The sequence below is a fragment of the Cyclospora cayetanensis genome, unplaced genomic scaffold, assembly GCF_002999335.1.
Source record: "Cyclospora cayetanensis isolate NF1_C8 unplaced genomic scaffold, CcayRef3 CcayRef3_contig_72, whole genome shotgun sequence".
NCBI classification, from domain to species: Eukaryota; Apicomplexa; class Conoidasida; order Eucoccidiorida; family Eimeriidae; genus Cyclospora; species Cyclospora cayetanensis.
The window spans coordinates 98,057-121,027 of record NW_020312723.1 but is presented as its reverse complement, the minus strand read 5'-3'; the positions used below and the strand labels follow the sequence as shown (position 1 = coordinate 121,027).

Sequence of the window (22,971 nt, the reverse complement as noted above, 5' to 3'; positions counted from 1 at the left end):
GACACCAGACACGGGGGCGAGTGAGCCTGACCCGAGAAAGACAAGTGGAGACAATGGCTGGAGGCAAAACTAAAGCTCTTTAGTAGCCGGTGGATTCTTGGGCGTAGATTGAGGAAGGTAAACCTTCAAGAAGTTTAAACATTCGACGTGACAGCGCTCGGTGTCGAAGGTCTACGCGGAGGGGAACAGCCACGAAGCTTTCCCGAAAATTGTCACCTCTTCGAACTGCACATAAAGGGATTTTTAGCTTCGAAATTCAAAGGCATGCAAGCTAAAACGAAGCATGTCGATGGTGGGCTGTTAATCACCATCGGGAGAGCCCTCGCACAAGCAAGGACCGCTGCAGTGCACGTGCACTAGTGCGCTCTCGGTCCAAAGGGCCCTTGAGGGGTGCGCGTTCAGCAGGCATGACTCTATAAAACGATAGCTAGCTTTAGTAGAGAAGGTATATAGTAAAGGTCTTAAATAATCTTTAACGGAGGAGCCTCGGAACATGTCTTTTGGGGATTGAAGAGTGGATCTTGTCCGACGCGCTATCGAACCGCCGGTCAGGGGCTATACACAGTAGCCTCCACCCGGTTTGTTGTTTGCTGGCACTCATACACGCGTCTTAAAGGAAAAGAAAAACTAAGTGCAGGGTATGCCAGCTAGCTACCACAAAAAACCTTTCCAGCATGAGGTTCGCCCAACCTCGTGTCAGCCGTGCATAGTCAGCTTGCTGGGGCGCTGCACATCCGGCAGAGGAAAACTGCAGCTGTATATATTTGTTGAGGTGCAGATGTAGAACACATTTAGAGGGCATTTTATTGCAAATAGAGACGCGGAGAAGGACACAGCTATCTGCTTTCGTGAGCATCTGGTAGACAATGGCTGTGGTTTGTGGCCGGGCTAAATCCGCGTGCTCGATCGCTTTACAAAACACAGAGCCCACAAGTTTGAATTACTTGAAAGAAGGCAAGTAGTCACAAGCACAAGTATGAATTTCATGGTATTCATTGCACCCTCTAGCGCTGGCATATTGGTCCTAACCGTCGGCCGTGCAGTAACGCCAAGGCCAGGGGTCCTATATCCGTGATGTCCTGTGGACACTTCTAGCTACCCGATGGCTTGTACGACTTCTCCCATGAAGTGGAATGTCTCTACGGCGGACTCCATAGAGCTACATGCCATCCCAAGCTTGCTATCAGGTAGTATACATGCGCCCTCTGCGACGGATGTGATATCACCGGTCATATTTGATTCGATCGAAGGCTTCATATACGATGTTTGCTGCTGTTCCTTTCCATTTTTGGAGTATTGGCTTAGATCCATGTGATAAGCTTTCTGTGGGAGTGGAATTACCTGAACTGCTTATAAGGTCGAGCAACGTACATTGCAGTCGCCCTCTATCCTTCTACCCCATACTGATGTGGGCCAGCTAGACGGAGAGCCATAAGCTCTTCCAATAAGGGCATAATAGCTTTCTATTAAAAGTTGGTAGGCTTCGTGGGGCAATGAATTCTCAGTAGCGGTCTATTATAGCACTACGCAGATTTCTCGCCAAATGGATCGTACCGATGGAGCATTTTTCACGGGATGTTGTGGCCTTCAAGTAATACGAACTCTAAGCGAAAATGCTTTCTTGGTTTGGCACTTAACGGTGGAACTGAAGTAGAGACACCTGTGGCTCTGCAGCGCATTGAAGCTCAGCGCAGGCCTAACATGGTAGGGGTATGGTTTGCTCATATTCTTGTCCTTTTCGTTGCAGGGTAGTGCTACTTTCAAGCTCTTACAGTCAAAGCTGTGCTCTTGTGTGCTAAGGCACAATGCACAACCGCGTGTGCATGCTTTTAATTATCAGGGAGTCCTGCAGCGTGCACCCCAGTTTTCTTGTACCCCCTAACGCCATAGCTTTTGAATACAAATAGAAAAAGAAAACGCTGGCCGTTTGCGAAAAGCTCTTAATGAGATATCTTAAGTTTTGCCAGGGTTCTGCGGTGGGCTCGTTATGGAGATGCCTAATGACGCAACGGACTAAGCTCCTTTTAAACATTTTCACTATTGCAGCTATAGTGAAGTATGAATTGCTAAGGAACTAACTAATTGGCTAGCTTGTTCGTATATCTTTTTATAGTCGCAAAGTGGTTTTACCTCGGTACAAGAGAAATGCAGTGTTGTGTGAGTGTACACTACATCCCATTTGTAACGCATTGTTAATGTTCGGAATGCCAGGCGGGTGCAGCCGCGTACGCCTAGCTGTCTCTCTACCTTCATGTCGAGAACCAGCAGGGAGACGGAACACTTACGTGGGAAGCGTGTAAAAACTGAATATTGGTTTGAACTGAGTCTAGAGCCCACCAAAGTACGAGGTGGCCTTATAGGTTATAGCAACGAATTCAGAATCCAAACCACAAAATTTGGTGAGTAGCGCCGGTTCACGTGGTTAAAGAGCACAAGCATGTATGGCCCCACCAAGCCATGATAAGATCACGCTACTAGTTGTACGGCGGTGAATGCTTTTTGTCGAGTGCACTGGAGGTGGGAACTGACGATGCTCTGCCGAACACCAGTGCATCTGCTGAAAATAATTTAGCCCTCAAAGTAAGTGCTGGAGAAAAATGATCTGTTATCATTTATACCTCATTAAGATGGCATTCATGTGGGACGACACCTGAAGAGCCGAACCCGTTGCTGTTGCTTAACAAACAACTACACACGCCTCTTTTCTGCCCCCGGAAGCAGAAATATGTGAATTACTGTCCCTGTGTGGAGGTCTTAAGGTAGCTCTGGGCTATAAATTCTTCTTGTGGCTGTACACGGAGTGACGAAAGCGGAGGGGCGTCGACGCTTGCATTACATATAGAATGATCCTTAGCATATCGATTTCTTTATTTTCATGGCTATTAATAAGAGATTCGAAAGGCGGGGTGCTGTCTAGGAAGTGAACGACCGAGTCATAAGGAAATTCGGTGTCGTCTTCACATTCACAGCCATCTGGAATCGACGTTTACAGAGGGCATGACCGGCTTTCCTTTCTGCCCCTTTAAGCTTGCCTTCTACTCGCTGTTCCCTTCGAACAAATATGATACTTCTGGTTTTAATGCCTCTCCACCAAAACATCGAGTTTTTCAATAGAAAGCTCAGGGCTACCTGCTCGGTGTGGGGCTTGGGCTCCGGAGACACCCCAGCCGCTACATGGGCCTCCGTATCAGCCTATGAAGATTGAGCGCGAGTCCAGCATCGTGCAGACATACGGTTTGCAGTTTGGTGGTGCATGCATGCGGCTTTGGTTTAAAGCCCTTCCCCGTCTTCCCACGTCTTGCAGCTCGCTGCAGCGCAGTGCTGACCGATAAAAGGAAAATCGTTCCAGTGTTTTAGCGCCCTCCCGGTGCCCAGTGTCTTGGAGGGCAACTTGATGAGGCGGCCCCCTGTTAGACCCGAGAGCTGCGGCGCAACCTCCAGTTTCCTCGGAACTGCTTCTCAACAACCCTCAAGCCCAAGGCTCAAGAAACAAATGCGCAGCAGACTAGGGGATACCTACCATTGGCATGCGTCACTCTCCACCCCACTTCGTGCCCGCTGTCCTCTCGACTCTTGGGTGAAGGGCATTTGGTGCATTTAGCCGTGCTAAGGAAGGGGCCGGGGGCCCCTTTTGGCCTTGGACGCACGGGCTCAGGGCCAGAAATCCTGTCGCAATTTGCACTCACTCAAAGAAGATGGCAGCCATTCTGCCACGTTCTTTCTTCCAGTGGCTGCAGGCACGGCCGTTACGACCCTCAAGGCCTCTGGACTCGTGGCAGACGCAGTGCCGCTGCGCCTCCTTGGCACTGGGGAATCGCACAGACGGGGCACAAGGAAAAGCCGAAGGACGAAGAGAGAAGGGCTCTGAAGAAAGCGCATGCACATCTCTAGATGAGTTCTGGAATTTTAAAGGCAAGTGGGGGAGTGTGCCGCGCACTTCTTGCCTATGGCGCGTAGTATCTTTGTCTTGTAACACGGGAGGCTCTGCTCCTTTTGGGAAGATATATAAATGTATACATATGTATACGTATATGCGAGGAAGTAATCCCATAGAAGATATACCCGGCCGCTGACGCTTTGGAGGATAGCGAGAAACGAAAAGAGAGCAGTGCGCTTTTCGCAGGGGTGTGGTGTGCGTGCAAACGCCGTTTTTCTTCTCTGCTTTCCTCAGACCATCCCGAGTCTCGTGCAACGCTCCACATCCAGCGCCGCGCCGCTTTGGCACTTCCTCTCCCTCCCTTCCTCTTCGCACACCAAATCGTGAATTTCAGAGAACTGCAGAGCCTACAGCAGCGACAGGCACCTGTGGACGAAGAGGGGTCCTCATCGGCAACGCCTCCAGAGAAAGGCGGGGGGCAGGGGCCGAAGAAAGATGCGTCGGGCCGCTTGCGCCCACTGCTGGTAAACATCGTGGATAGCGAGGGAGGACAGCCCGTGGGCTGTGGTCTTTTTCATTGCCGACCGCTGATAGCTGTGCGGACTTTAGAGGGCCTCGCCCCCAGTCAGCCTCTAGACGCGGCGTACGTTGGGCAGAAGCTCAGGGAGGCAGCCGAGCGGCGGCGAGGACTGCCACGCGACGCTTTCTGCGAGGAGCGCACACCCGTAAGAGGAGGGAGAGTCGCGTCCTAGCGTTGCTGGTGATGCTTGTGCAGCTGTTGCGCTGGACAGAAGGCCAAATTGTGGAGGGAATGGGGGGTGGGGGCGGGCTCGCGGCGGGGCGCAGCTGGCGAGAACGCTAGAGAGGCCGCCAAACGAGAGCAGCTTTGTTTTAATGCGGCCGCTGCAGGCGCAGTCATCGCAACTCTGTTGCCTCTGGCCACACGGGGGAGGCCTTGCAGACGTGCTTGTGGATAATGTGCAATGCCCCCTCTTTTTCAGGAGAAACGCCTCAATGCAGACGCAGGGGTCCGAGATGCGGCCTCTCCAGAGGGAACCGGCGGATCCGCCCTTCGCTGGGGTTTCTATCGTTTGATTAACGGAGAGAGCGATGGCCTGCCTGGGCTGGTGGTGGATCTCTTTGGCGGGCATGTTGCTATTCAGCAGCTGACGCGAGGCAAGTGACTTTAGGGGTGATTTCACGTAGTTCAAAATGAGACACAGCGGCGGAGACCGCGGTTCCTGCTCCTGCTTGAGCAGGCCGTCATGAGCCCAGCTATTGCAGCTGCACCGCAGAACCGATTAAACAGAACTTTAGTGCTGCCGACGTCTTCTCTCCTCGTCTCACTTTCGCCGGCTCGCCGCGCGTGTGCGCCTTGGGGTTGTCGCTGACTACTGCTCGAACCCTCCTTCATTGCGGTGCAGGGAGCGAGCTGCTGACTGTACCCTTGCTGGAAGCGCTGCAGGAGGCCCTGCGGCCGTTGGCAGTCGTGCTAAGGAACGATTCCCTCCAGCGCCAGCTTGAGCGAGACTCTACAATGCAGCAATATACTGCTGTCTTAGCTGGTCCGTCTCTTTCTATCCTACTCCGCGCGCCCAGCCTAAGTAGAACTGCCGAGTTCTGTGCCCAGGGGCCCTCGCTAAGCACTCTCTAGTCGCCTGCGCCTCTTTACCGCTCAGGAGAAGTCCAGGGGTGGCAATGGATCGAGGAGGGCGGAGTCAGGTTCCCAGTCGACATCTGCAAAGGCCATGAGACTGGCAAGTGCCCTTATACCGTCTACATCTCGGGGCCCCGGTGCGCCGCCTCTCCTGTCGGCATGCCAGCACCTGTATCGCCTCCATCACGACTCTATGGCTGCAGCTTGCAGCCGGTCCTCCCTCGTGCTCCCCCTCTTTCAGCAGCGCCAAGTTGGCATGTGCAGCTACTGGCTAAACTCCGCTCTTCAGCTGAGCCTTGTTGCTTCTTCCTTCTGGGCGGTCTCCTGTGGATGCCTTCGCAGGATGGTATTACGATCGCAGAGAGGCGCGTGAGGCCGTAGCACGCCTTTCCAAGGGCGCCAAGATTTTGGACTTGCATTGTCACTCCGCAGGTAATGCATGTGCTCCCCAGTAGCCTGTGGATCCTTGCGAGGTAGCGATGCCGCGCAACATATAACCGGAGCAATTGGCGAGTAGCGTGGCCGCGCAAGCACGCACTTCCGGATTAGCCCGTTCCTGCACCAAATAGCTGACTAGAACGCGGCTCTGGTGCTTGGAAATCAATGGACGAGCCTCACTGGAGGCTGCTTGCCTTCTCTGACTTGAAGACGAGAGTTGTTGCAGTTCCTGTGGGCCTACGCGCAGCGTTCAGCGTTGGGGCGCTGCAGAGGGGAGGCGCGCGCCAGGCTGTTTGCGTTGATACCTCTCCTTTGTCTCTGGGACTGGCGGAAGCAGCAGCGGCGGCAAACAATGTGCAGCACCAGGTGTCGCTGCATCAAGCCGATGCGCTGGAGTGGCTGCTTCGACAGGCAGGAGAGACGCAGCCGGATTCTCAGGACAGCCACGAAGGTAGCCAAGTCACTGCTTCCGCAAGAGGCCAAGATGGTGAGTTTCACCCCCACGTTTTCGCCCGGGGTCATCTCTGTCCACGGTGTAGCAGAGGCTATGGCCGTTCGTGCATTGTAGCTTTGACAACGCGGGGGCACAACAAACCGAGCTACGATTTCTCCGAGTTCACCATTGGGGGCTCTCCAAAGATGTTCGAGTCTGATCAAGAAACGAAACATCGCGGCTGGACCCCACAGCAGTCGCTATTGCTGGTGCCTCCGGCTCTGCGGGGGCTGCTGCTTTTATTGTGGTAGTCCACTTTTGCGGCATCTCTGTGCCTGTTCTACTACCTTTTTTGTTCCTTTCGCTCCGCTCTGCCTTCCTTTCCGTAGAGTTTGACGTGGTCATAATGGACCCTCCTTCGCCCCATCGCCGCAGCCTGGTGCCTGCTTTCACGGCTGACCTGCAACAGCTCGCTGCTGCAGCGGCTTCCCGGATCAGCAAGGGAGGACGCCTGGTAGTCGTAGATAGCAGCAGATTCCTCGAGCTGCAGCAGCTGCTCGAGCTGCTCGCTGGCTCCATCGCAACGGTAGGAAGAACAGGTGAGCCCCCGAACCTGCGTGTTACCCCTCGTGAGGCCACCACAGACCTCAACTCGCTAAAATGCCTGAACCCGATGCGTCAGCATGAATGGCCGGCGAGAGCTCTGGATACCCCACAAAGAAAGAGAGACCCCGTCTTTGCAGCGACTCACGGGCAGCTGCCATAGACAGAACCCGTGTCTGTTGTTTCGATACCATGCCGCTGTACAGCGACTGCATCAGTTCGTGACGTAGCATTTCTGTCTCGCTTTCCACCTGGTGTTTTTGTCTAGCTATCTATCTATTTTTCTGAGCCATCTCGGCGTTTCCAAACTCGCAGCTTCTCTATCTCGGTGTGCTCCCTGTGCAGCCGTCATGGAGATGCACGGGGGCCCTTCTCTGGACTGCCCGCAAGATCTGCGGTCCCAGGGGCCAGTAGGGATGAATTGGGTGGTGTTGCAGCTCGTGTAGATATCAATGAAAGGGCCTGGAATGCGGGTGACCTTGCTGGCCCCTAGTGTCACGCAGCCAGCCTTCGAAGAAGGCTTCGGGACCCACAGTGTGCCCTCTAACGGGTGCTGGTATTCTGAGACAGGCTTTCAAAGGTAGCAGGACGGCTGAATGCCTGCCGATAAATATAAGGAGCAGTTGTAAGCCGCTTGCGTAATCTAGGCGTGCTCGAGAAAGTTCGGCATGCCCTGCTTCTATGCAGCAGCAGAGGAAACACTCGCTTGTCGCTGTTTGTCAGGTGCCCATAGCGCAGCTGAGGGCTCTCCGTGAGCCCCCGTGAGCTAGTGCCACGAAAACAAGTATGTGTTTTCCTGGCGGGGAGCACGGAGTGGAGAAGGCCTGTAGCAGCCCCCCGCATGCCTACGAAAGGCGTGCTGTGCCCGAGTGCCTTCTGATAATTCGAACAGTGTGGTCTAGGAGGAGGCAGCATATGCTCCGAGGCAGTGCACAGCCGTACTAGCAGAAGCACGAGATACGAAGCCCTCACGACTTGTGCACAGTCATCTGCGCTGAAGTCTTAATACCAGAGGCGAATACTCGTTTCGTTTTAATGCCTCTGGACGTGTGGCTACTTCCGTCTGCCGTTGCCTCAACCTACACCCTCATGTAGCGCTCGCCCCTAAGACGCCGCGCCTCTCTGTAGGGTTGCTGCTTCGTGTGAGATGTCGGCTCTTACCGGCACGAATAAACTCGGTGCTTCTGGGCAAAGCATCATACTATCGTATTTCAGGCGCAGCCCGCCTCGTTCTGTCTGCACGGGGTTGCCAACCGCGGCAAATACCTCAACACAGCCTCAAAACTTCTGCGTGGCGCCTTTTCTACCGCCCCTTGCACGAGACTCCGTGTGATCTCAGGCCATTTCGATGCTAATTCGACTGCAGGCCCGGCGACCGTGTCTAAAGCAATGCTAACCAGGCGCCGGCACACGGCGCTTTCGGTACCTGGCTCGCCCTCTCAAGCTCGGCCTCAAAACTCACTTCTCGCCGGCTTCTACCCACGATATATTTTCAGCTGGAAAGCACCTCATTCCGGGAATCGCCGCCTCCCTGGGAGCGGCGGGGCGTTTCGTGAGCGAGGACTGGAGAAGCGCCCAACCAAGAGGAACCGTTCTTCCAAAGGATGTTTGGAAAGCCGCAGGCCCTTCTGCTTGCAGGACACAGTGTTTGCCTCAAGAATGAGGTGAATCCTCAAATATTGAATGAAGATTCGGGAGCAGAAAGCCGAGGAACGACACCGGCGCGGCGGGGCTGCCACCAGCCGCAACACTGTAAATGCAGCATTTAACATCGGACGAGAAGCTGCTGCGGGGGAAGCGCGACCCTTCTGCACCGCGCGACCATTATTTTTTTTCGGGTTTACTTTTTGACTCCTCTGGAGTCTCAGTGCCAGTTTTCCTCCTCCAACGCGGGCGTTTGCTGTTGCAGGAGCAACGGCCGCGGCAGCGCAGCACCAGCAGCTTGCCCGCTGCAGCACGAAGCCTTTGACGCGCGCCAGGCGTCCAGGGGACATCGCACACCAGACTCGTCTGCTACGATTCTCTGGGGTGACACAGTATCCTGAGAGGCAGAGGGCAGCAACGCGTGAACGGAGATCGGAGTTAGCAGATCACCGATGCCCGCTAGGTCACAGCGATCCAGAGCAAGAGACACTGCGCAAGCAATAGGCACGCGCTAGTGAGCCAAGCCCAGTGTTTTCTGCGCAGTTCAGTCCACGAGGAGGCGCTACCCTGTGTGCAGGCCGCGGTTGCGCCGACTACGACATCGTGCCACTAAGAGGCGCCTTCTCACACCACTCTGCCTGCTACTCCTTCGCGTCGGCATACCCCCGTCCGCGCTTCCTTCTCTCCTCCCTGCTTTTTGGTCTTTGTTGAGCAGTCCCTACAGTGCACTTGGGGCGAAGAGGGCACCAACGGCCGGTAGATATGTTTGCAGCTGCTCGCTACCCGAGGCATTGCGCCCCCGCATTTTTTTTGAGGGACTGGTGAACTCGTCTTCTGCAGGGTTCACAGTTTATAAGGCTCCGCCCGCTGCGCTCAGTCTGAAGGGGGATAGGCTGCGGAGAAGCTGCTTCTGGCTGCCCATGCTCAGCCTTCGGAAAAGACTGTTCTCCCCCGCCGCCCCGAAGCGTGACACCCTGCCGGCTTAGAGCTTTTTGCGCACTCTCTAGCGGGCTCTACCCAAGACAGAGAATATAGCAATACACTTGTAGTCTTTCTATGTCAATCCGTCTATCCTTTCCGATATTTATCTGTGTATCGCCGCTGCGCTCCGTGGCTCCTTCTCCCCGTGCATCGTCTTACATTTGTTTCCCGTTCTCTCCGTCCTGGCCCTGCGTTGTCTGGTCGGTATACTTCGCTGTCTGAGTGCTATGAAGACTCGGCGAGGCACGACGCGTGATGCGAGCGATTATTCTGGGGGTTAGCGTCTGGCTCCCGCATGAATGAACGAGCATTTGCAGCAGGAACACCAGCAGTAGCAGCAAGCGGAAGGGAGCGGAGAAGGGAGGCTTGTCAGGTGCAACACATCTGCGAGGCTAACAAGCAAGACTGCGCGTCTTTGCTTGCGCTCTAAGGTGTCTGCAGCCTGTGGGATGCTCACCGCAGCTGCACACGCACGCGTGCGTAGGAACCCTTTTTCCTCTGCTTTGCGGTACACTCCACTTGGGCACTATGAAGCCAGCTGGACTTTCTTTAGGAGAGCGCGGGTTGCTCCGGGAGGCAGTTGAGGTTCTGCCTGGCCGCCTCTACTACCGGAAGGCTGTCTTCCCCCCACACGACACTCCCGCTATTCATTTTTTCTCGGTAGACAAGCTCTTCGTCTACGAGCCCTTTTTCTTAGACTTTGGCCCTCTAAACCTCTCGTGCATTTTTAAGTACTGCAAAATGATCAAGGCCATGGTGAGTAGTCTCCAGGCGGGGAGGTAGCCTACTGCCATACTGCTCTGCCAAGCTAGGATTGACAACAACCCGTCCTGCCTAGAGGGTGTGCCGTACAGGCATGTGTGCAGCGAGATGTTCACATAGACGGGGAGAACGGGGGAGACGCCAACAGTGTTGCGGGTGAAAAGTGTTGTATCTCAAAATGCGCATGGCACCCACGCTCAAAGGGGCGTCTAAGAGTCTGTCGGCGGCTGCGAAGTTGTGGTTCTGCGGGTGCAGCTAGTGAATTCCACGTTGCGACGGAAGTTGCTGGTGCACTATTCGGCCTTCTCCCAGGACAAGGTGGCCAACGCAGTGTTGCTGCTTGGCAGCTTTTTATTGATCGAAATGAAGAAGACGCCGGAGGAGGCTATGAAGCCTTTCTCGGAGCTGAGTGGCAGCCTCAAACCTTTCCGAGATGCCACATACTCGGGTTGTGACTTTGAACTCAGCGTTCTGGACTGCCTGCGTGGCCTGTCCTACGCCATGCAGGTGTGGATGACAACCTGCTGAGGAGGCGCTTGTTTGAGGAGTGTGCAGCTGCTGCCGTTCTGAGCCTCGGTTTCCAGGCCCCTCTAGCTCACTCAGAGCTTTTGCAATAACGACTCTCACCATGGAAGGGGTTGGCGCCTTCGAGCTCAGGGCTCTTGAGGTGCCTCAATCTCTTTCTCGCTCTGCGCGCGCTGGCTGCGGTTTGCGTGCAGCTGAATTGGTTCAGTTTGTCGACTTTTAATCAGGAGGAGTATGACCACTACGAGCGTCTGGAAAACGGTGATATGAATTGGATCATCCCAGGCAAGTTTCTCGCTTTCAGTTGTCCTTCGATCGGAGGGGCGGCCATGAGTGCTCGGAGAAGCGGCGACGGCGAGGGCAGCGGTTGCTGCATGCCTTCCCATCACGTCAGCGTCTTCAAAAAGCTCAACATCAAGCTTGTCATTCGGCTTAACAAGAAGATGTACGACGCACAAGTTTTCAAAGACGCAGGAATTGCGCATTACGACCTCTTTTTCGTGGATGGTACTTGCCCCCCTCGGTGCGCCCGAGCACACCTCGCATGCCACTTTCCATATATTCCCGCGTGGAATGCCGTTCCCTTGTCTTTGAAAGTGCTCAACACAATTACGCATTGCCAGCCGCCAATCGCGCAGGGGTAGCTGTTGGTCGTGGTCCGTAGAGGAGGATGAGGTTGTCTTGCCCCTGCAGAGAGGACCGAAGGGAACGTCTTCTTCTCTTAAGGGCCTCCTCCTCACGGGTTCTCTTTGTCTTTTTCTGTTTCATCGTGGTGTGGATGTGCATGCTTGCTGGTGCATGTTCACCCTTAGGGATATCATGGATAAGTTCCTAGAACTGTGCGAGTCTTGCGACGGTGCCGTGGCCGTTCACTGCAAAGCTGGCCTTGGACGCACAGGCTCTCTGATTGGCTGCTATGCAATGAAAAACTACAAGTGCGTCTTGCCGACTGTATCCAATTCTCAGACGTTGCTCGTGAGGCGCCGCGGGTAGAGATCATATATATATTCACACGCACCCACAAAAGACACAGCATACGCAACACAACTTAGCCGTGGTGTTAGTACTACGTCTATACGGCTACATCTATATGTAATACGCGATCGTTCAGGTTTCCGGCACTCCCGTGGATTGGGTGGAACCGAATTTGCCGGCCGGGCAGTGTGCTTGGTCCCCAGCAGTACTTTCTTTGCGCCATTCAGGTGTGTTGTTACAGCCCATGTGCGCCTCCCGCGTAGACTGTTGTGTAGCTGTCATTGCGCAGATGCCAGCAGGGGTGGCGGCGCTATCACCGATTAATGATGCATGGCCGACCAAAAGGAGGGGGCAGAGGCGGTGACGAAATACGGATGCTGTTGATACCACAAGCTCTTCATTCAGCGTATTAATTTCATCTCCGTTGCATTGCTCAGGATGAATTAATGCAGATGGATGCCATTGAGAGCTGTCGTCCCTTGCTGCAGAAGCGGCCCTCTAGAAAGCAGACTTCTGTGGACGGAGTGGACGCCTTGGCGGTCAGCTTGCAGGTGCGGGTGTAGGAGGTGCAGATCTCCCGCATATACTCTTCCCGAGGGTTCAGGCTCCTGCGGGTGATGCAGACTGAGCAAACTAGTTGTACACTTTGGTGTCTACAAACGGTTTGGTGAGACGTAGATGCGCTTTCTGGGGTGTTTTGTGCTGGCTTCAGGATATGCGATTGGAGGACAGACGAGTTGCAGAGCTCGGTGACGAAGGACAGGGTGATCGTCTGATGGAAGCCAAGAGGTACGTGTGTCTGAGAAATCTACATCTATGCACGCGTACGAATGAGGCATCTATGAATGCGAACTGCCTGTTGGCAAGACGGCTAATGGATTGGCTGTTATGTGGATGCGATGTACTGCTCAGGCGGTCGAAGCCGGCACCGCAGGTGCAGTCGTCTGGCCCGCGGCAACTGCAAACTTCCATTTCCTTGCGAGAGAGGACTACACCAGGAAATAAGGGCCCTATGATCGCTCTATCGAGGGATCGCTCATCTTCGTCGTCTTCCCACGTGGATCTGCTATTGCACAATAAGTTCGTTGGGCATCTGCTGACTCCGATTGCAGCTTCTGCCGTGGCTGCACGAAGGCCTCCTAGCAAACCTTGCCATATCCCTGCCGCGGGAGGCCCCTCCGGCATGTGCGTAGCCTCGGGGTCTAGGCCCGCCAGCAGTCGTTCCCGCAACGACGTTTAAAGGCATACTTTTTGCAACACAGTGGAGTAGAGTGCACATGTGCACGCAATTGCTTGTAATCATGATGATCATCGCATCGTCGAGGCCTTCACCGCCCAATGTGTGCGTGTCTTGGACAAGACAGACTCAAGGCCACCGGCCCTGAGCCTGTGCTGGCGGTGATGTGCAGTGTCGGTAACCCGACTTAAGGAAAGCGCATGCAGGGCGGTGCGAAATTTCGCACGCGACCGAGTGCGCGCGTTTTTAAAAAGTGAATAGACGGCAAGGCCCATAGCGTGGCTGAGCCTGTTTGTCATGAATGGAAGCATCATCGGACTTCTTTCCCGCACCGCTGCAGAGGCATGTTTTCTGCGTCTTCGTGCACTATGGCACAGAACGCGCGTGAAATGCATGCGTGAGCTTGGGGTACCGTATTGCAGTGGATTTGCTTCGCTGTGTCTTGTGTTCAACCCATTAATCGGGGTTATCCAGGAAACATGCGAAAATATGCAGTGTCCGGGTCGTGAGGAAGCCCATGTGCAGCCAGTTGCAGGAACTGGAGATAGAGCAGCGCAGAGAGCCTCCATAACAGCAGCAACCTACGTAGGTTGCCTGCTCGTTCGCTTTTAGGCATTCCTCTGTCGGGCGGCTTGAGAATCACGTGCAGGCTCTAGGCCCACCGTCAACCCCTTTAGCACGCCGCCGGTCTGCCGAACCAGCTAGCCATACGCATACTCGAGTCTGCACCCGCTAAGATCTGCACGGGTCAACGTGCGGCACCTAACCTCCTTTTGGAGTCGCTTTTTAAGGCAAAAATCACCGATTCGAGTCGGCTGTTTATACGAGAAAACAGGAAGGGTGTGCTTCCGTTGGAAACAAGAGGCGAGTTGGGCTGCCTGGAGAGCGCCGGATCATGGCAAATGCAGATCTCAAAACTAGCACAGAATTGCCTATTATGGCCTTAATATCCGTTCCCGAATTTTTTCCATTCGCTGACTCTTGGCGCGCTCTAGATATCTGTCGGCCGTCAGCAGGAGGGAACTGAGATACTGCTCAACAGTGTCGACGCCTCTGAAACAAGGGAAGAGTGTGCAGCGGGCTAGATTTCTGCACGGGAGGGGCAATCAGGACGACTTTCGTACAGTGCAAGAACTTCAGAGGTCGTCTGTGCGTCATCGTCTTCTCTGCAGTTGGTAGGTACCGCTGCCATTTCCACATCCATTGCATACCCTAGGTCTCCCAGGCCTGGAAGGACAGTCAATGAGTAGATCAGGAGGAGGTGCAAGCTGCGCAGCAGCTTCATCTCACCAGCACAAGATGCTCACCTCTTGTGGGCAGACCAGGAAGGTGTGTATGTATAGGCAGCCGCAGCACCGCTTACCGAGTTCGGCATCATGATACAGAGGGTAAGACTTGATCGTGCCGGTAAAGGAGTCGCGGAGTTGGACTTGCCGGGAGCTGTTGTGCATAGCGTTCACGTCCGTCCTCTTGTATTCAATGAGCCGCAGCGGGCAACCTACGTGGATAAAAGGGAGCTGCAGGTGGTTGATGCAATACGAATGCCTGAAGATCCAGAAACTAAGCCCGAATGGCATAAATACTGCTTCTTGATAACCAAAGCAGTGTGACCCTACGAATAGGAACTAGTACGCGACGCTGATCCCCACCGTACGCAAAGCCACATGCTTCATGAGTTCTTAAATAGGAAAAGAAACAATAAATACCTGCATCTCAATCACACTACCAAGAACAATTTCATACCTAGCAGAAGTTATGCTTGTCGCTGACGGAGGCGGGTGTTCTTCATGCGGCTGTTCCGCCTGGGTATCGGGAAGAAGACTACTCGAGGAACAGTGTATATTGGAGCACAGCTACACTGGCTACTGGCATACTGTGGTGTATCATTTGCCTCTCTGTGTAGTTCTGAGTATTGACGTGCACTGTCAAGCTCCCCAAAATGAGCTTCAGCCTCTACATGAGTTGCTGATTCCTCATCCATGTACACTTCAGCATTTGAAAGCGATGCCGCCCGTTTCGAATGGCGGAATGCCAGATGGAGGCTGCGTTTTTTCTGGTGATCCCTGTTGGAACGTGCCAATCGTCTACGAATCTCCCATGCTTGTAGCTTGTTAATCTTGTGAGCGATGCTTGCAATCATTTCCCGTATCTCTGACTCTCGCTGCCGCCAGTCTACAGAAGACGCCCACGATTGGGTACATCTCAGAGATTGCATGCATTGGATGGAAAGGAGACTTTTTGCCATTGCTGGCTAGAGAATGGGCACGCAGCCACTTAACGACTGCAACGAGCAGCGTGCAACGGCCCAAGGATTAATTGACGAGTCCGATAGGTAAGCCTAAGGGGATCTTACAAGGCGCTAGTACCGAGCCCGGAGCAGCAGTGAAATTTGAACGCGGGGTATGAACAGACTTCTTCGACAGTATTGGGAGAGGAGACGAAGAAATCGAACGAATCATGATATGCTTTTATTGTGTCGCACGTACATGCGGTAGGAAGCTACATACGCTAGTGCAGGTGTATGTAAAGGCCACGTGCCATGAGCTCTGAGCACTACTTCAGTAGCAAGCGTAAATGACTCGTGCCTTGCTGTTTAGAGCTGCATTCTAGTCGAATACTACGCATGGCTTCTCGGAAACGTACGAGTTGGAGCACATTCACGAGCCTGAAGCTTTAAACCAAGCGAATGGATGAACTTTCAAAAGATCAGAAGAGAAGGACGATATAAAAGGGCTTACTTGTTCTCCACGCGCCTCTACCGCTCAGAATCGTTGCTTCTATCACTGCCGACATTGTCGAATGCGGTGCTTGCGTCTGTCGGCCGACCGTGGGCAAGTGATCGTGGAGGGCCACACCAGGCCTCTCTGCCGCCCATTGCTTTTACAGCAATGACTCAAGCTAAAGTAATTTGCTTCAAATATCATAGTACATCGCTTCTTCCTCGTCTCGGAAGCGCCCAGATGTGTGTGGCACCATGAAGACCTCCCGAAGCCCCTCGGTCTCGAGCCCTTGCGTCTATTGTCTTTGCCGTTGCCGGGCGCGTTAGCTGGGTACCATATCCGCGGTTTACAGCCCTCTGCGATTCCCTTGCAATTAGAGAGTGAGAAACTCTTATAGCTATGACGGGCCGCTGAGGGCTGCTTTTCCGTCCTCTGCTGCCTGCAGTGTACCTCTCGAGTGCAAGACGGGCGGGTAACTTCCCTGCAACTTTCCATGCGCAGCCCTCCGAATGTGGAGACAAAGGTGGATAAGCCACCTGCTACCATCAAGCAGTTTTCTCTTGGCAAGCAGGACTTCCCTTGCTTCTGTTCCCGTGGTGTCAACGTGCATGTTGGAAAGCCTGACCCCGTGGAGCTGCTCCTCACATTTCCGTTGCCACAGGCACCAGTGCGCGCTTCATACCGTGCGAAATCTTATCCGAAGCGCTTCACGGCAAGGCTGTCCAGTCTCCCCACAAAAACCGAAAGACAGCCAACGAGGGGCTCGGAAGCTCGATCCGTTGTCCATCCTACATGCCGTAGGGCTAGAGTCTTACAGTGCACACAGTGCTGCTTGGTCCCGTTTGGGGCTTATAGGGGCCCTTCGGCTTAATGAGGGCCCTCGAGCCCACGGACTCTATGGCACTTCACTTCGCCGCTTGATCTTCTTAGTATCTGATGCAGACACTGCGCAGCTCTGGTATAAGAACAAGTCCCTAAACCCGCGCAGGCAATTCGTTGGGGGGTGCCACACGGATAGAGGCATGAATTTTGCGATACTGCGTAGCTCATGAATTCGTTCACGCCTGTAACAACTTACCAGCCAGTCGACCAGTAAGCACATTCGGCAGCTCGTTGCGCCCGGTGTGCTGTCAACCTTCAGGTCACACAAGCTGGCTGCATGCCACGCTCAAGAGTCTCCATTATTGCTAAGCGTTGACTTAGAATGGGCATTTCCTGCTGTCTCTTCGGAACGATGCAACGATGGACATTCCGTCAAGGCTCCGAGAGCCCAGGTTTCGCTCCTGCAGGTCTGTGTGGAGAAGCTAGGGCCTAGAGAAGGGTGGCCGCCGTCTTTCTGCCATGTGCAGCCTCTCGATCCCCCCGAAAAACGGTGCGAGGGAGCTGCGACCTTGCAAAAAGGCGCCACTCTGTCTGCTCCACTTGCGCCTCTCTCATCGACTCGTGCGTGTGGTCCCCCTGCACCACTAGGAGCCGATTCCACGTGTGTCATTCACGAAGCAGCCGTTTCTGCAGCAGTTGCGGCAGCAGTTAAAATAGGCTTTGTGGGCCTTTTCGACCTGAAACCCGCGCCCGACAGAACCGTTCAACATCTTGGCGCACTGCTGCAGAATCCAAATATTCCTAAAGTCGTGAGGCTGCATGCACCTGCCCTCAAGAGCGATCCCACCATTCGTATCTGTAACACCCTAAAACACAAAAGGCGCAACGACAGACCTACAAAGGTTGTTTTCGTTCATGCCAAGCTGCGGTCCATCGGGTGTACTACTGTGCCAACACCAGTGTTCCCCGGCGAAGGCTGCTAAGAAAAGCTTCAACATGCGCATTTTTGCCCATAAACTTTCCGCAGATGCATGACTGTCGAGAAGACAGCGCGATTTTGCACGCCTGCTTTGGAGTTCATCTAAAGAGCGTTTTCGACTCCATGGTAATCAGCAACATGCACCCGACAGAGAAGTAACTAGTTAACAGCCACCACAACTGAGTTTCCATCTAGATGCTTGTTTTTCGTGCACCCTACATTCCTACATGCAGGATGAGAGGCCCACCTAATCGCCGATGAAGAGGCCTTCGGGGTCCTCAGTATGGCCTTAGAAGGCCTGCTTGGACATGTATCTCAAGTGGTTGTTGTTTCAGTTGAGACACTGTCATGGTGTATACCTTCCCTGATGAGGTTTCTCTTTGCTTTGACTTCTTCTGCTGAGGCACTGGCAAGTTTGTGGATCACACAGATTTGAAAGGAACAGCTTTTGTTGCTTTGTTCGCGCCGGTGTGCTCCATGTTGCAGGTTGCCGCGCAGGTGCTGCAGCGCTCGCGGGGATGCGAAGAGTTTCAGCAGAGCCTCAACGATTTGCTTCTGGAACAGCTTGGTGTTGCGTGAGTTCTCCGTAGGCGCCGTCTAGTTACCTCCAAGACACTGCGCTGTAGCGTCAGCACTATATGCAAAACCCACTGCACATGCAATGAACCGAGATCTCTTGCTTGAGGGCCTGGTGCTGCTATCATGTCCCCAAAATTATGTATACCCTGTTTTCCCCATATTCTGTTGTCAGTGAAGCGTTCTGCGATGCTGTGGATTTTAGCGGTGCTCATGAACGTGAACCGCGTGCTTACTTATCCTGTTTCTTTGCCATTTCAGCAATCCCCTCAAAGAGCGCACGGTCCAACTTCTCAGGCGTGACCCTTACATTTGGCTGTCGCGGCCTCTTCCTCAGGTATCCGCAGAGCCAAGAACAGCCCTAACCAGTTCCTCACTTTGGCGGCTGCACAGTTGCTCTAAGTAGAATTTGTCCGCTGTGCCTGAAATGCCCCTTCCTGTGGCCCACCCTATAGCCTTCAAGGCTACGCTGTTTCTCTGAGAGGTAGCCGTGTGTTATGTGCCCCATCCAGACACAAGCCATGTAGGCTGGGTCTTTCTATGCATGAGCCGTGATAGTCTTAAAGTGTTTGTCTTCGCGCTGTTTAAGAAGCGAAACATGCTACGTTGGCAGGAGTGATGCGTAGCAAGAGCAGCCTGCTTGTCACTTCGCGATTTCCACATGCACCTCTGACTGATCCAACAAATCCCCAGACGTCTGTTCATATCTTAGATTTTAAAAAGGTCTTGTAGACACTTTGGAGCGCACGAACGGGGCAGTATAGATGTGCTGGTCGTGGCCACAGGTTTTGCTGGAATACGCAATACACGACGTTCTCCATCTGCCAGCAGCGAGCCGATCACTGAGACGTTCCATGTGTTAGTGGGCACCATCTACAAAGACTTTTAGCAGCAGCAGCTCCCCGTTCATGTGCTTCAGCCTTTGAAGCTCAGGAGGCTAGCATTGACTTGCTAGCCTCCCGAGATTCTTGCTGTAAATGGGAACCTCTGCCGCGCAGGTTCTCTGTATCTCAGTGCACCACAATCTTGAATCCGTGCCGTTCCATATTTAACTGCTGGCCGGCAGGCAACAGCAACTGCGACTCGGCCACTTATTCTCCTTCCCTCTCATGTGTTCAGCCCCTGCTATAGAACGCCGTTCATTCACTCTTCTTATTCGCTGCACGCTGGTCTTTAAGACCCATCTCGGTGCCTGTCCCTCACTCGCGTATTAGAGCCATCTTCATGTGTGCTTGCTGTTCCTTTTGTTGGCTTTACCCTTGCGCTGGTCGCTACGACTTTGTGGAATACATCTTGTCTCAAAGTAGTGCGCCGCCACGTGCCTTGGCCCACACATCAGTGTGCTCAGTTCCCGCTGGTTCCTCAGACGCTGTTAACCGCACTGCCAGAGACTGGGTCGCATTTGCCCCTCCTACACTTTCCTGGATTCAATCTGTTGTCTCTCGCGTGTCTTTGTTGTGTATCAGCCGCTGCTCAAGAAGCAGAATGCGCCACAAGGAGTGCGCTGCATGCGGACTATTGTCTACTAAACACAACATCTTCAGCAGAACCCACTGGCGGGGCCCCAAGGGCCGCCAACTATCTCGGCAATGACAGGCCTCCCCAGGAGGGGTCTGCTAAAGGCCTCGCAAAGGCAGACGAGATGCCGCACAGGCGTCCTAGCGAAGATAGGCAAGGCCACCTTTCCGCCTGCAGTCCACCGCTAGGTGACCTTCAGGGGGAGGAGGGCCCACCCCTAGAAGCTCCAGCAGGCAAAGGACAGGCCAAAAAGCCTCCTGCGAGCCTCAAACCACTAGAGAAAAAGCGCATCCCAGCCCCAGGGTGCGAAATAGAAGGCCTGGTGGCAGTTGCTGGGCCACAGCGCCTGTTGCTTAAAGTGAACTTGGGGGACCCCCGACTGGTGGCGATTGCCGACGCAGCCGAAGCGACTGCGTGCCTTCGCAGATCATGTAAGTTCCCCGAATTCTCGGTCTATTGGCCGTCATTGAGTAACAAGTATGACGCATTCGGCGGTTATGTACGTGAGGCCCCCGGAAAGGCCCCTTCCCCGGACCCCTTGAAACACCGTGTCTATGTGCAGCATATGCAAAGGCAGAACGAATGAAGAGCGCCACACAGACAGGGATTGAATGATAGGCACGCAGTTATCGCGCTGATGGCGAGATGTGGAAGGAAATGCGGGTCTGGTGATTCGGTTGCAGCCCGTGTTGGGGAGAAACTTCGGCTGCTGGTGAGGGGCCGGCACCCGCGGACCAAGGCCCTGATCGTCAGCGTGTTGCCCTCGTAAGAAGACAGCGCATTTTGCGGAAGAAAACGGCAAGTGAAAAGACTTGTTCTTCCACACGTTCGGGCCCGCGGCTGCTCTGCCCTTGGGAAACGACACATGGCCGCCTGCCCCCCAATTCGCATGCAGCAATCGTTGCTGTAATGTATACGCTGCTGCTAAACTCCGTAAGAGCCTCCTGGAGGGACATACCCCTAGGCCTCCTGTGGACGAGCTGTTCGGTATCGTTTCGGGCGGAAAGCCGCAGCATAAGCAGCATCTGTGCTGGGCAGTTCCCCAGCAGGCTATTGTTCCTGTCCCTGCAGTGTTAGGGGTCCCTCTACCCTTGCACTCCTAGCTTCATCCTTGCAAGAGAGCAGATCCGGCCGTGCCTTTAGGGCTTCCGCCTCCTCCAAAAATATTCCCCATCCCTGATAAGCAACAGAGCGACGGCAAGCAAACGGGATGAAGGGCAGCACCTTAAGAGACAACCGAACACACCGTCTGTACGCAGCCCTCCGATCCTCAAGTCCGTGTTTGCACGAAGCACTGCCAGGAGGACGCCCCCGCTACGCTACCGGGCTTACCTGCTTCTTTGACGGTTTGGCAATAAACAGCCATCCACCCATCTCCGGCTGAACAGAGAATCCACGCAGAGCCCCCAAGCCTCGACTATTTGAAAGTCAGAAAAGGAAGCTACGGGCCGAACTCCGCTCTCTGTCTCTGCGTCTTTTTCGTGAGGCCTTACCGGCTTTAATAAAACGTCTGCGTCCGTCTCTAGCAGTTCGTTCACCTCCAGCAGTTCTCCTACACAGACGCGAACCCCCCGCCCCTCGCATGCATGCAAAGCTGCATTTAGACCCTCGGGCCCCTCTAGAGCTCTCACACCGGATACAATTACTTCGGCCCCTAAGCACTTGTAGGGACTCAAAAGGCACTCCCAAGCGGCAGAAAAACGTTGTGTACTCCAGCAAGCCCCTCACCCGTTATGCATCCGAAGATCTCGGCTTCCATGAGGGCCTCCTCGGGGACGCCTCCAAGGGGCCCTGCTCTCTCGCCGTCTTGGCAGACAATGAGCGGCATCTCGAGCCTCTCGGGCGAAGCTGCCACACTTGAGGCGCTTAGGTCTTTAGGGCTCTCGGCTGTTGCAGCCTCTGGCGTCCGCTGCAGCTGCAAGGAACCTAGCCGCATGCGCACATGGAGCTGGAGGCCCCCCCTCTTGCGTTTGCCGCTGGTGGTGGAGCCTAGAGCTCCGGAGTTGAACAAGACTCGTAGCAGAGGTCCCCGTCTCCTTGGACCGCCGCTCCCTATGGGAACTTGCTCCGTCTTGCAGCCCTTTCTCTCTTCTGCCCACGGCGCAGCTGCGGCAGGAGGAGCGGTGTCTTCTTGCAGGAGCGGATTAACGCTGTCTTCTGCTGCTGGAGCTCCTTGCGCAGAAGGCGCTTTGGCCTCGCTTTTGCTGAAGGGGGCAGTCGACGCCTCCTGCTGGCCTGGGGGGGTTGGTGGCTGCAATTGACGGTGGCGTTTGCGGGCTTCCTTCAGAAGGAAGTGGGAGGGCGCGACTCCAATGAGCATCAGCCTGATCGGGAGCGTGAAAAGAAACGGAGGCGCAGGGAGCACGCACAAATGGAGCGCAGCCGTACTGTACCGCACATTGGAGAGCAGCTTCCTGCAGGAAGCTCCTGTTTTGTCAGAATGCGGCCAAAAAAAGAGACTTTAGGGGTGAATTGGGGGCAGCCCTGGCCATACAGTGTATGTCAGGAAGCCTTTGCTGCATAGCTAGAGCAGCTCCAGATGAGGAGAGAGGGAAGTGCGCAGTGGTAGCGAAGGAAAGCGCAAGGGGCGTATAGTATGCCTTCCGGTAATACATCCGTGGGCCTAACCCGTTCTGGTGTCTGTACAGCACGAAATCCGCGCCCTTCTTGCCTCCCACGTCCAATGCAAACCTCTTCTGGCAGTAGCGACCCGTAACTGTGGGGAGGAGGGACGTCCACTTGGAGACAGGGGCCTCCTTCAAAAGACGGTGCTGCTGCGCGGAGATGAAATTTGTCAACAGCAATTCCTGCAGCACGACACGTTCTACTCGACCAGTCCATGTCTCTGCCTTCGCCTCAGTTCCCTTCTCCCTTGCGTCTTCGCCGTTTGCTGCGTGCTTGGCCCTTCTGCCCGGTGCATCTGCAGCACTCGGGTGGATATCGCACCCGGCGTTCGGGCCCCCTGCAGCGAAAGAAGAGGCCCCTTCCCTGCAATCTGGAGATTCCCCCCAAATAGCACTGAGAGTTTCAGCAGCGCATCGGAAACCATGCACGACGGGAGCCTCTGCTGTTTCTGGATTTAATTTGAGGCACACTAGAGAGGCTTCTCTGCCTTCCGCAGCTTCGCGTAGGTGCCTCTCTGGACCTCCATCTCCCTTGCCTGCTTCAGGAGGCGCTCCGAAAGCAGCGGAAACTGCAGCCGTAGCTTTGTGAGTGGTGGCTTC

At 54.4% G+C, this 22,971-nt stretch overlaps 5 protein-coding genes across 5 annotated transcripts; 4 read left to right on the top strand and 1 right to left on the bottom strand.

The window, feature by feature from the left end:
• The first annotated feature begins 1,575 nt into the window (after nucleotides 1-1,575).
• On the top strand, nucleotides 1,576-7,454 carry LOC34620968. Its single transcript, XM_026335557.1, has 9 exons — nucleotides 1,576-1,710; nucleotides 4,057-4,602; nucleotides 4,882-4,984; nucleotides 5,302-5,442; nucleotides 5,557-5,634; nucleotides 5,877-5,966; nucleotides 6,220-6,645; nucleotides 6,795-7,004; nucleotides 7,354-7,454. Exons 1-9 carry the CDS (start codon nucleotides 1,576-1,578, stop codon nucleotides 7,452-7,454), a joined length of 1,830 nt encoding a protein of 609 aa, XP_026191342.1.
• A 2,707-nt stretch (nucleotides 7,455-10,161) lies between these two features.
• LOC34620966 (dual specificity protein phosphatase CDC14AB) lies at nucleotides 10,162-13,135 on the top strand. Its single transcript, XM_026335556.1, has 8 exons — nucleotides 10,162-10,389; nucleotides 10,651-10,902; nucleotides 11,115-11,443; nucleotides 11,733-11,855; nucleotides 12,032-12,122; nucleotides 12,333-12,446; nucleotides 12,608-12,684; nucleotides 12,808-13,135. Exons 1-8 carry the CDS (start codon nucleotides 10,162-10,164, stop codon nucleotides 13,133-13,135), a joined length of 1,542 nt encoding a protein of 513 aa, XP_026191341.1.
• A 932-nt stretch (nucleotides 13,136-14,067) lies between these two features.
• LOC34620965 lies at nucleotides 14,068-15,377 on the bottom strand. Its single transcript, XM_026335555.1, has 3 exons — nucleotides 15,007-15,377; nucleotides 14,257-14,400; nucleotides 14,068-14,185 (listed from the first exon to the last, which is right to left on the bottom strand). Exons 1-3 carry the CDS (start codon nucleotides 15,375-15,377, stop codon nucleotides 14,068-14,070), a joined length of 633 nt encoding a protein of 210 aa, XP_026191340.1.
• A 968-nt stretch (nucleotides 15,378-16,345) lies between these two features.
• On the top strand, nucleotides 16,346-18,232 carry LOC34620964. Its single transcript, XM_026335554.1, has 5 exons — nucleotides 16,346-16,523; nucleotides 16,579-16,810; nucleotides 16,994-17,483; nucleotides 17,702-17,779; nucleotides 18,140-18,232. The coding sequence occupies exons 1-5, from the start codon at nucleotides 16,346-16,348 to the stop codon at nucleotides 18,230-18,232; spliced, it is 1,071 nt and encodes a 356-aa protein (XP_026191339.1).
• A 137-nt stretch (nucleotides 18,233-18,369) lies between these two features.
• On the top strand, nucleotides 18,370-20,516 carry LOC113146884. Its single transcript, XM_026335553.1, has 5 exons — nucleotides 18,370-18,455; nucleotides 18,491-18,566; nucleotides 19,361-19,607; nucleotides 19,696-20,178; nucleotides 20,431-20,516. The coding sequence occupies exons 1-5, from the start codon at nucleotides 18,370-18,372 to the stop codon at nucleotides 20,514-20,516; spliced, it is 978 nt and encodes a 325-aa protein (XP_026191338.1).
• Nucleotides 20,517-22,971: the final 2,455 nt, after the last annotated feature.